The sequence below is a fragment of the Sinocyclocheilus rhinocerous genome, unplaced genomic scaffold (genome assembly GCF_001515625.1).
Source record: "Sinocyclocheilus rhinocerous isolate Xijiao unplaced genomic scaffold, SAMN03320098_v1.1 scaffold711, whole genome shotgun sequence".
NCBI lineage: Eukaryota > Metazoa > Chordata > Actinopteri > Cypriniformes > Cyprinidae > Sinocyclocheilus > Sinocyclocheilus rhinocerous.
The window spans coordinates 3,070,073-3,082,668 of NW_015641018.1; the positions used below are offsets into that span (position 1 = coordinate 3,070,073).

The 12,596-nt window shown below is 38.1% G+C and overlaps 1 protein-coding gene across 1 annotated transcript; it reads left to right on the forward strand.

Annotated features, from left to right (window-relative positions):
* Positions 1-6,931: 6,931 nt before the first annotated feature.
* LOC107753879 (keratin, type I cytoskeletal 19-like) lies at positions 6,932-10,377 on the forward strand. Its single transcript, XM_016570147.1, has 8 exons — positions 6,932-7,405; positions 7,501-7,583; positions 8,900-9,056; positions 9,215-9,379; positions 9,513-9,638; positions 9,876-10,096; positions 10,205-10,218; positions 10,316-10,377. The coding sequence occupies exons 1-8, from the start codon at positions 6,932-6,934 to the stop codon at positions 10,375-10,377; spliced, it is 1,302 nt and encodes a 433-aa protein (XP_016425633.1).
* Positions 10,378-12,596: the final 2,219 nt, after the last annotated feature.

The window sequence follows — 12,596 nt, forward strand, 5'->3', positions numbered from 1 at the left end:
CCCTCTGTCAAGCTCCTGAAGTTTGCAGATGACACTACAGTCATCGGCCTCAACAAGGATGGAGACGAGTCTGCTTACAGACAGGAGGTTAAAGAGCTGGCTGTCTGATGCAGTCTTAACAACCTGGAGCTGAACGCGCTCAAAACAGTGGAGATGATAGTGGACTTCAGGAGAAAGCCCCTGCACTCCCCCCGCTCACCATCATGGACAGCACTGTGGCTGCAGTGGAGACAATCAGGTTCCTGGGCACCACCATCTCTCAGGACCTGAAGTGGGACACTCACAGACTCCACTGTTAAAAAGGCCCAGCAGAGGTTGTACTTCCTTCGCCAGCTGAGGAAATTCAACCTGCCACAGGAGCTGCTGAAACAGTTCTACTGTGCTATCATTAAGTCTGTCCTGTGTTCAGGGGCGTGTCTACGTGGTGGCTGGGGGTGGCACCGCCCCCCCCCTGAAATTTGGCTGGCCACCCCAGGTGCCCCCCCCTACCAGATGTCTTGAGATAGGCTTGCGTGAGGACGAATCTCTCCACTCTCACTTGTTTAGTGAGTGTAAACGATGTATTATAACATACATCGTTCCGCAAACACACTATATTCAGCCTGATCAATTAAACTTCCATAATCTTACATCGTCCATCACAACTGACATATACACAGAACGGCACACTTTGTAAATAACATATCTGTACATTTATAACATATCTGTACATTTATTTGAACAACTAAGTTTTTTCCCTTTGCTTCTACTCTGTATATACATTATTTAATTATGTTTTTTTTCTTATATTAGTGTTATATTCCATCCCTACTGTGTTATTTCTATGCATGTCTGCACTATGTCTGTACTTTTTTTCTACACTGGAAGCTCCTGTCGTCAAGTCAAATTCCTTGTGTGTGTAAACATACTTGGTAATAAAGCTCTTCTGATTCTGATCATTAAGTTACATTAGATCAGATAATGGTCAGATGTATTAAAGTTAATTAAAACAACAGCAGTTGAATTTTTTAAATCAAAAGTATGTCCAAATCTGTTTGGAGATTTACATTTTGGAAATGTATTACCACACACTTTTGAAAATATACCAAAGATATTTAATAAAAACTATAAAGTTGAGTCTGCTCCGCAGCTAATGTCAGTGTAGTGTTGTTTATCTGCACTAGAGGGCGCTGTGAGCAGCAGGTTGAGCAGCAGCGCTGATACTCGCGGCTCTCGCCGGGTTCAGTGGCGGCGCCTGTAATCCAAGCTACCGGGAGGCTGAGGCTGGCGGATCGCTTGAGTTCAGGGCTTCTTCTGGGCTGCAGTGGACTATGTCGATCGGGTGTCCGCACTAAGTTCGGTATCGATATGGTGCTCCTGGGGGAGCTCGGGACCACCAGGTCGTCTAAGGAGGGGTGAACCGGCCCAGGTCGGAGACGGAGCAGGTCAAAGCCCCCGTGTCGATCAGTAGTGGGATCGCGCCTGTGAATAGACACTGCAGCGCAGCCTGAGCGAGACAGCGAGACCCAGACTTTTGCGTTTGTATCCGCATGATGACAGTGAAAGAAACATTTAGAGATTAAAAATATGATTAAAAATTAAATAATAATAAAATCGTTTCACGCTTGCCAACTACAAATAATGACATTGTCTCACTTTCAAATTTGTAACATTTTTATTTTTTTTCAGCAGTGCCATTTGCGGCGTTGCACTTGTTTGTTAACATTAGGGACACTACTGTATGTCATGTCAAATGATTGGTACTATATCGCCTCTCTCTGGAAGATATGTGATATTTCTGTTCGTATGCAGCGTCTGCATTTCTTGACCAGACGGAGGCGCTGTTTCACACTTTAAATCATTAATGTTTTAACCATAGACTGTAAAATATTTTAAATATCTCTTGACTGAGCAGGCCCAGTGTCTGCACACTGAATCATCATTAATTATAATTCAGTCGTATGTAATATATAGGTTTAACTGACAATTTAAAATGATTATAGAAAAATTAAAGAAAGATCAAACTAATACAATTAAATTTAAGCCAGTGTAAAAAACAATCTTGCAAAATACTTGCTTAATCTGGACACTGTACTTGCTTTGAAAAGTAAGTACCAAAAGTAAATTTGCTTTTTTATTTCAATGCACTGTTTTATTATTGTTGTAATACTTGCAACCTTATGCCTCTGAAGCAACTTACAATACATTACAGCTACTGAATACACTGACTGTATACACTGAAGTGAGTTCACGAAAACACCTCCACAAAAGCAGCATGGTAGTGATCTTACACAGCTCTGGCAGCATGAGCACACATCTACGTGATGATTTTCATCCACATTTGAACCAAGTGGACAGTGAAATTGCTGTAAATACAGACTGATAAAAAACAAAAAACCCTGCTTTAAAACCCAGCAACACAACTGTAGCTGTATAACTTTACAACAGCAACTTTGCTCTTGCATATCAGCTACAAAGCTGCTGAGCAAGAAAGAGTGCAATGATCTCTTGGGCAAGAACGTTCTAATCATCTTATTCATGTTTCAGAATGTTGCCTTGCAGCTTCCTATCATTTTCCATTTTAACTGCCTGAGTTTCTCCTCTTCTTTTTCACATTTTCTTCTTTTTCTCTCAAACACTCCCTCCTCATCTGCAACTCTTGAAAACAACACATAAGACGGAGCTCAAAAACACTACACTTATTTAAACCGGGACAGCTAAAATGTATTTAGTAGTTATTTTTTACAACCACCTCTTTCCACAAATCACATCGCTCTTGGTGAGCTTGATGTCACTATTTGTTAGAAATCATTAACAACGGTCCCTCTAGATTCTCTTTGCCACCTCAGATATTCTCAATCCCTCAAAGTGGATATAACGGCCGGGAAGTAAGAAAACACACATTCATATGTATTCTCAATACTTCAACTTTATTCATAGATACAAAGATATTATATAGGCATATGTCGAGGGGAGTTTCAACCCTTTAACCAATGAGGATATAGATGACATACATATAGGATCTTTGGCCAAGAATATGTGTTTATATAAAATGGCCATATGAACAGAAAAACATGGACATATTAGGAATAGACTTTTGCGAAGGATGCTAAACTATCTTCATGGTTTCATCACGAACCTCATTCCTAGCTATCATGTCCTTATTCAGACATTTGAATCAAGAGAAGCTAATGTATACATTTGCGCATGCATAGCTCGAATGTGAGTAAGAGACATTAAAACACCATACAAGAGAGAGAGAACAGATAGAGGAGGGAGAGTGAGAGGGAGAGGGAAAGAAAGGAGGGGGAATAAGAGAGAGGGGAAAAAAAGGAGGGGTGAGGCATTCTCAAGACAGAGAGTGTTTTCTAACACTATTATACACAATATATTATACACTATTATACACAATATATGGTTGGTTTATCTGTGTTCTTCAAGCCATCTTGGGTATAAGTTATATTCATAATGCAATACTAATCGACATAGCATTTATCATGGTAAAACGATAAAATATATTTTTGCCTCATTTTATAATAAGAAGTCACATCAGATCACAGAAAGAAGTTATTTAAAAACATGTGTTTAACGTTGTAAAGTGAGCTTGGAGTGAAAACACTGTTTTAATCCAAAAAAACTGTCGTGTTTTGATGCTATGCTAAGCTAACATGCTAGCTATCCCTATATGTACCTGTTGACAGGAGCGATTGTTTTATGACAAATTTTGAGAAGTAAATCCAAGATCAGTGAAATCTTTCTTTTTTTTAAAGAAGGGCTTGTGAATAGAAAGTTGTTAGCAAATATAATAAAGACAAAAGAATAATACTTTGTCATATATCCTAGCCAGATAGATATTAATGTGTAGAGGGGAGATGAACATGAATGGGGCAGTACAGGACAGTAATGACTGAATGGATGCTTAGAATATGTGAGTAAATATTAGTTAGCATTTTAGAGCCTCTTCTAAACGTAATCGCATGGCATGGATTTTAGAGATTTTAAATAGAACATGGTCAAACATGTGGCTACATTGGGTTTCTGAGCATTGGGTTTTTGAGTATGTCACCTGGGTTCAGTGGCTTCACTGGTTATCTATAATAATCACAAATGATTTATTATGTATGAAACCTGTGCAAAAAGTGTTTAGCAGTGGAAAAAGAGCCCAAGAAATATTTGATCAGCAGAATTTCTTATTAAGCTTATATGAAAATTATGGTTTCACTTACAAATTGGTTGATAATTTCTTTAAATCGAGTTCTAACACATTAAAGGCAATTATTTTGACAAGCTGTTAAACATAAAGACTGTAGCAACAGAGAATAAAAACGAGGAACTAACTCTGTATAATACACCTAAAAAATTCCTGTTTGATACACCTATGATTGTTCGTGTCATTTCATGCAGATGCTTGACAGTTAATTATCTAAATTAAAAACTTAATCATCCCTGCGCCCAAGAAGTCAACAATAACCTACTTTAATGACTACAACCCTGTAGCACTCTGACCTATCATCATGAAGTGCTTTGAGAGCTTTTCATGACCAGCATCAATGCCACTGTCCCACCCATACCAGACCCCTTACACGTCATCCTCAGGCACACTTTATAACGTGATCTTGATTTGCTGACTAACAGATCACAGATGCTAGGATCTATGATCATACTCCCTCTAACATCTGGCTCAGGAGCATCTGTGCAAGGACCACAACAATCAACTTAAAGCACTAATAAGAGGACTGCCTGACCCCAATACCACCGCAATTAGTGAATGAATAACAATAATTGGCTCAGCTCTAATTTCTCAGTGCCAGTAAGTATTTTTTAGAACTGAGAAAAAATAAATAAACAAAAAATTACATTTACATTTAGCAGACGCTTTTATCCAAAGTGACTTACAAATGAGGACAATAGTGCAATGGCAAGTCCTGGTTAGTCTAACACAGTACACGTAGCAAGTATAAATAAAAAGAAAACAAAAGATTTAATAGAAAATGAATAGAGAATGCTAGTGTTATAGGACCATTCAAATGTCATTCAAATGTAATTTATTTTATTTTGAAAGTTCTACAATAAAAAATTAATCTACAAATAAAGATTAAGTGTAGTTCACATAAATGTCACGAATTGTGATAGACACGGTCATTGTACGGATTTTGCATCAAGCAGTGGAACATCACTTAAAGTTGAATTCAATGCAGTTGATAACTAAAAAATTCTGAAGAAATGTACAGTTCGATAGAGGAGATGCAGGAGTTTTACAGCACATTTTGTTTTGTCTATGTTTTGTTGTACTATATGTCTCAAATTATTTTATTTTTATCTAAACATTACACTTAATGTCACGTACAGACAGTCTTCGGACTGTAGTTTTAACTTACTTCATAGGGAGGGTTATAGTCAATTATAATCTTTATTTTTAATCTTAATGTATTATTACTATAGCCAGAACATAATTGACTAAATGAACGACACCTTGTTAATCTAGCCCTAGTGACTCTTAACAACCTAATGAGTGATCAATTATACTATTCAAAACTACGATACACTAATCATTTAACTACACTAAATCATAGCTTAATTTAAAACCAGACCTGGGTGAGGCTATAATTTTCTCTACAGTCACTGAAGCAATTCCAACTGGCCATTTTCATAGCCAAATAAAAGCAGGTGTTCGACTACAGAGGTCAGACATTTTAAAGGGGTTTAGTCCACTTATGAGAAAGTGTTATCAGCTCAATCATATAGCAGAGAGAATAAGGTGACCTCAGAAATGTGCCACTTGAGCACATCAGAGAAAGCTTCAGTTTGTGACCTTACCCATGATACTTCCACACCAGCTCCATAAAACTGAAGATTTATTATTGCAATGGCTTACAGATCAAATACAACATGGTTGGTTAGCAATAGCTAAACCCACTGAATGCTTGTAAACTATAAAGTTGTTTTTGCTGTGAAATACTCACTGTGCATTGGATGATTTCTCAAAAGAAAAAAAAAATCACTATAATTCTCAACAGAACAAAATGAAACCCACTGTGCCATTCAAGGAATTAGTTAAAATTTCGTTTTCATTCATTTTGTGCTTGTGCACAAGCAACCCTAAACGCAATAATTCTGATATTTCTCTCACACACTTATGGCCTGGCCACACCAAGATTAATATTTGGATAAATATTTTAATTTGAATGAACGCATTCAAACCGACAAAACATTTGCATGCTGCCAATGGAACACACACATACACACACATATATATATATATATTAGTGCTGTCACACGATTAATCGCGATTAATCGCATCCAAAATAAACGTTTTTGTTTACATAATATATGTGTGTATACTGTGTATATTTATTATGTATATATAAATACACACACATACAGTATATATTTTGAAAATATTTCCATGTATATATTTATATTCATATAATTGCTATTATATATAAATATTTTAAATGTATACATGTATAAACTTAAATATATACATGCATGTGTGTGTATTTATATATACATAATAAATATACACATTACACACACATATATTATGTAAACAAAAGCTTTTATTTTGGTTTTAGGTTTTAGGACAACTTTGATCCACTTCAAATGTTGACTAGTGTATAATAATAAAGGAGATAAATAATTTAAAATGAACAATAAATAACCAAAAGTGTCATTCAGTTTTTTACAAAATATGTTCACTTTAGAAAATCTAACCTTGCATAACCTTAAACATGCATAACCTCCTTTTTCTGCCCTTAATTGTCAAAGGGCGTTAAGCTGGCACAGAACACTTCCACACACACACCCTGCCTCCTTCTCCCACAAAGTGCAGGAGCCGCCCTGGATTTTCATCTCTATAAGAGGTCAGAGCTGGGCTCAAAGGTCCCATCTTCGTCAGGAGAACTCTAAAGGTTTCCTCTCTGGTTTCATCTCATCTCCGTATCCACACACCATGTCTTGCTCTCTCCGTACATCATCCTGCCTCAGTCCCAAGAGCATGGTTTCTAAGTCCATAGTCACGCCGATTCGCTGTGGTACAGGTACTCCTTGCGGACCCAAAGCCTACAGTGTTTATGGCTGTGGTTTTGGAGGAAGCACCCGCATCTCTTCCTCCTGTTATCGCAGAGTTGGTTGCTATCCAAATCTGCAGTGCAAAATCGGTGGAGGAGACGTATGTAATGGCAAACCGAACAGCGGAGGATTCAGAATCATGCTCGGGAACTGCGACTACATCCAGCTGAATGAGAAGTGCACCATGCAGAACCTGAACGACCGTCTGGCGTCCTACCTGGAGAAGGTGCGCTCGCTGGAGGCTGCCAATGCCAATTTGGAGAGGCAGATCCGCGAGTACTATGAGAAGAAAGGGCCGATCTGCCAGAGGGACTACAGCCCCTACTGGAACACCATCAATTGCCTGAAGGAAAAGGTACTCCTGATACTTCTTTTAAGGGATGGAATGATGGAAAACATTTATAGTATGCACTACATTAATATATTTTATATCAATGTTCTACATTGTAGATTGAAGCTGCTACCATCAACAACGCCAACATCCTCCTGCAGATCGACAACTCTAAACTGGCTGCTGATGACTTCAGGATCAAGTTAGTTCTCTCAAATAACATTCCTCTGTAACCATAGCTTGATAGCTTTAGCGTAAACTATTAAAAGGATAGTTCACCCAAAAATGAAAATTCTGTCATTAATTACTCACCCTCATGTCGTTCCAAACCCTTAAGACCTTTGTTCATCTTCATCTTCAAATCCGAGAGCTTCTGACCCTCCCACAGACAGCAACACAACTACCACATACAAGACCCAGAAAACTAGTAAGGACATCATTAAAATAGTCCATGTGACATCAGTGGTTCAACCATTATTTTACAAAGTTATGAGAACACTTTGCGTGCAAAGAAAAAAATAACGACTTTATTCAACCATTTCTTCTCTTTCGTGTCAGTCTTCGATGCGCATTCACAAGAGAATCACAACTCATGCGTGTGGTGCTGCAAACATAGGAGCGTAGCAGGTCCAACTGTATATTCTGGTTCATGTAAGTAAGGCTGGGCAAAAAATAGCAAGTCATCCTTTCTGTTTTCGGACATGTTTACGAAGGCTGTTTCATGTTCAGCATTCGTCTTCCTCTGCTTGTAAACAAGCCTCAGCCTATCCGGGTTCTCCGTCAGAAATCCGGCTCCTGCGTTAGCAGCATCACATGCGTCTTGGTACTCTGTGAATGCACTTCGAAGACTGACACAGAAGAGAAGAAATGAATTGAATAAATAGTTGAATAAAGTCATAATTTTTGGTTTTCTTTGTGCACAAAAAGTGTTCTCATAAATTTGTAAAATTACGGTTGAACCACTGATGTCACATGGACCATTTTAATGATGTCCTTACTATAAGGTGACCAGACGTGCCAATTCCCACTTCCAGGTGTTGGCTGTCTGCACTGCTCCGATTGATCGTTGTATGACATCAAAGTACCACGAGAGTGATTCGAAAGCATGGAGCCATCTGCTCTGCTCTCTATAGCTCTCGCGGTACTTTGATGTCATACAACGATCGATCGGCGCAGTGCAAACAACCAACACCTTGTTATTTTAGACAATTTAGAAATCCTGTGCAGAATGTGTCCCCGGGAAGTGGCACGTCTGGTCACCTTTCCTTACTACGTCTCTGGGCCTTGAATGTGGTAGTTTCGTTGCTGTCTATGGGAGAGTCAGAAAGCTCTCAGATTGAATCAAAAATATCTTAATTTGTGTTCCGAAGATGAACGAAAGTCTTATGGGTTTGGAACGACGTGAGGGTGAGTAATTAATGACAGAATTTTCATTTTTGGGTGAACTAACCCTTTAAGAGATTGTGTTTCATACATGAATGGTGAGTTTGTTTGCCTTCCTGTACATCCAACATTTAGATATGAGCATGAGTTAGCAGTGCGACAGTATGTGGAGGCCGACATCGCTAACCTGCGGCGCTTGCTGGACCAGACGACCCTGACAAAGGCCGACCTGAAGATAAAGATCGAGAGTCTGCAGGAAGATCTAGCATCTTTGAAGAAGAACCACCAGGAGGTTTGAAGTAGTTTGCCTGTCTCAGATTAAATTATGCGTAACTGGTCTTTGGGCCATAAGCAATATGAAGCCGAGCTTGGTGTGGAATGATGTTTTTTATAGTTTTAAATAAAAATGTGTTAGTCAAGAATTGATGCTTGAGTCATGTGTGTTTATAGGATGTGGCAGCACTACTGTGTCAGCTGGCAGACACAAAAGTGTGTGTGGAAGTGGATGCTGCTCCTCAGCAAGACCTGAACAAGGTTTTGGAAGAAATCCGTTGTCATTATGAGACCATCATAGACAAACACCGCAGAGAACAGGAGTGCTGGTTCAAAGAGAAGGTGAGACTTCATCCGCTGTTTCTTTGAGTCCTCCGGAGGTGGATGGTAATTTGACGTAATATATTTTACCAGACTCCTGAGAATACGTTACAGTACAGTATGACAGTGGTGTGTGTTTATGACTCTCTTTAAGACGGCGCAACTGTGCAAAGATGTGGCCAGCAATACAGAGTGCCTAGAAACCTCTAGGTCACAGATCTCAGATTTGCGGCGTACCTTGCAGTGCCTGGAGATCGAGCTCCAGTCTCAAATCAGCATGGTGAGGAAATCATCTGTTTGTTAGAATACACAGGCGCATTAGATGGACTAGCCTGACAAATATAAACATTTTGTGTGATTTGAGCTCAAAGGTTGGAATACACTACACGATTTTTATAATCTAAACAGATTTTAAAACACTAGGTCATCATACACTTGCCAACTTTGTAAATGGTTACTTATTAATTACTTATGAATTAATATAATGAGTTTTCTTTCCGCCTCTTTACCCACACAGAAAAGAGCACTGGAGTGCTCACTGTTGGAAACAGAGGCTAGGTACAGCACTATGCTAGCAGGTTTCCAGAAACATATCAACACATATGAGGCAGAGCTTTGTCAGGTGCGCAGTGGCATTGAGCAGCAGGGCAGAGACTATGCTGCTCTCCTGGACATCAAGAGCCGTCTGGAGCAGGAGATCGCCACCTACAGGTGTCTCCTGGAAAAGCAGGACATTAAGTAAGTGCATCTTTTCATTTAGTGTTGGGTGCTTGAAAATGGCATTATGCATTATGTTTTTCTGAAATGACTCCACTAATGCACTAATCTTTCCCCCCCCCCTTATAGGACTCAAGAACAGGGTAATTCAAATATCTCTTTATGCAGTATATTGTGGTTGTGTTTGGGTCAGCTTCAGGATGCATGTTATTCATTAATCTCTTTTTCTCTCCCTTTCAGGTGGGGTATTTGTGTGTGTGACACCAGCTGACACAATGTTCAAATGTACACAAGTTATATGAACAATGTTAAATGTAAACAAAGAATCTAATGGAGGGTCCTTGTAGTGCAATTGTATTAAACACTCTGTAGTGACTGTCTAACAACTCACCATTAAAGATTGATTGAGAAACATGTCTTGTATATCTTATTTATTCAGGAATTTTGGGCATCTGCAAAGACTGGATTTTGACTGTTTATGAGTACATTAAACTTTTTAACAACTATTGATATTCTGACTATGAGAGTCATTATGCAAGATTTTGCATAACTTTAACTCTGTAGAATCCATAAATCAATGATAGAACACCACCTGAGATTATGATTTAGATGAATTATAGATATTTTGTTGGTGGTGGTGGTGTTGTTTTTAAAATAAAGTGTAAATGATATTTGCACATGATTTGAAAATGTCGATAGGTTACAGTAACAGTGTAAGCTTTTAATAACTTTATTAAGGCAGTTTATTAGTTATGTATTAATACTATTAATAATATTTGCATGTTTCAGTGATAGATACAGTTTACATGTGAGTATAAACAGAACCTTGGAAATATCCTCTGTGTTTCAGAAAAGCCGCACTAAAGTGAAGTTTACAGATTTAACATTTTAAATGGATATTCACCTTAAAATGAAAATTCTGTCATTATGTACTCACCTTTTGTGGAACATAAGATATTTTGAAGAATGATTGTTGAATGGGCTGAGTTGTGGACTGCCACTAACCTGCCACACATGACTATAGCAGGTTATGTGTGTTTTTCCAAGTAAAATCCAAATGTTAACTAAAAATTAACATATGGTGTGCCATAGCCAAGCCACATATGGCTCTCAATTATGTGCTGTCATCTGGACCATATACCTCAAAACAAATAGGCTAGTCATCCAAATGAAAATTCCCTCCAATTCTAAAGCCATGGCAAAACATATATGGTGAAAGTTTGGCCCATATGTGCTCAGCCATGCCATACCTAGGCCAAATGTGACAGCTATCAGCAACATTTGGCCCAAAAGTTCTTGCTATCTGGGTTGGTAACCAAACAGTTTTGGTTACCATAGACTTCCATTGTATGAACAAAAACATTTCTCACATGATCTCATTTTATGTTCAAATGAAGAAAGAAAGTCATACAGGTTTGAACTGACATAAGGGAAAGGATATGAAGACAGAATTTTTATTTTTGGGTGAACTATTCATTTAAAGCGTGACAACGCAAATATTTTGACAAGAACATTGCACCTAAAACATTTTAGGCCTGTCTTAAATAGGTTGAATTCATATACAGCTGATTTTTGACCCCATTAATAAGTCACATGATGCTGGTCAAACATAAAAGACTGAGTCTCGCTGTATTACCGATGAAGTAGGTGTCTGACTTGAAGCAGCACTGCACAGACCATTCTGTGTATGACAGCAAAGTACTGCGAGAGCAATTAGGGGGCATTTTTTTTGCTGGTTTGCTTTTTTTTTTTTTTTTTGAAGCAGTGTTGCTGTTGTAAAGTTATACAGCTACAGTTGTGTTGCTGGGTTTTAAAGCAGGTCTGTATTTACAGCATATTGTCCACTTGGTTCAAATGTGGATGAATATCTACACGTAGATGTGTGCTCATGCTGCCAGAGCTGTAAGATCGCTATAAGATCACTACCATGCTGCTTTTGTGGAAGTGTTTTTTTTTTCGTTAACCCACTTGTTTCATTTCTATATGTTTTTAACATTCTAAAAGCTCTTTATTCCAAAGATACTACAAGCTAGTCCGTGTATTCAGTAGCTGTAATATATTGTAAGTTGCTTCAGAGGCATAAGGTTGCAAGTATTACAACAATAATAAAACAGTGCATTGACAAGCAAGTGCAGTGTCCAGATTAAGCAAGTATTTTGCAGGATTGTTTTTTACACTGGCTTTAAATTTAATTGTATTAGTTTGATCTTTCTTTCCTTTTTCTATAATCATTTTAAATAGTAAGTGAAACCTATATATTACATACGACTGAATTATAATTAATGATGATTCAGTGTGCAGACACTGGGCCTGCTCAGTCAAGAGATATTTAAAATATTTTACAGTCAGTGGTTAAAACATTTATGATTTAAAATGTGAAACAGCGCCTCCGTCTGGTCAAGAAATGCAGACGCTGCATACGAACAGAAATATCACATATCTTCCTGAGAGAGGCGATATAGTACCAATCATTTGACATGACATACAGTAGTGTCCCTAATGTTAACAAACAAGTGCAACT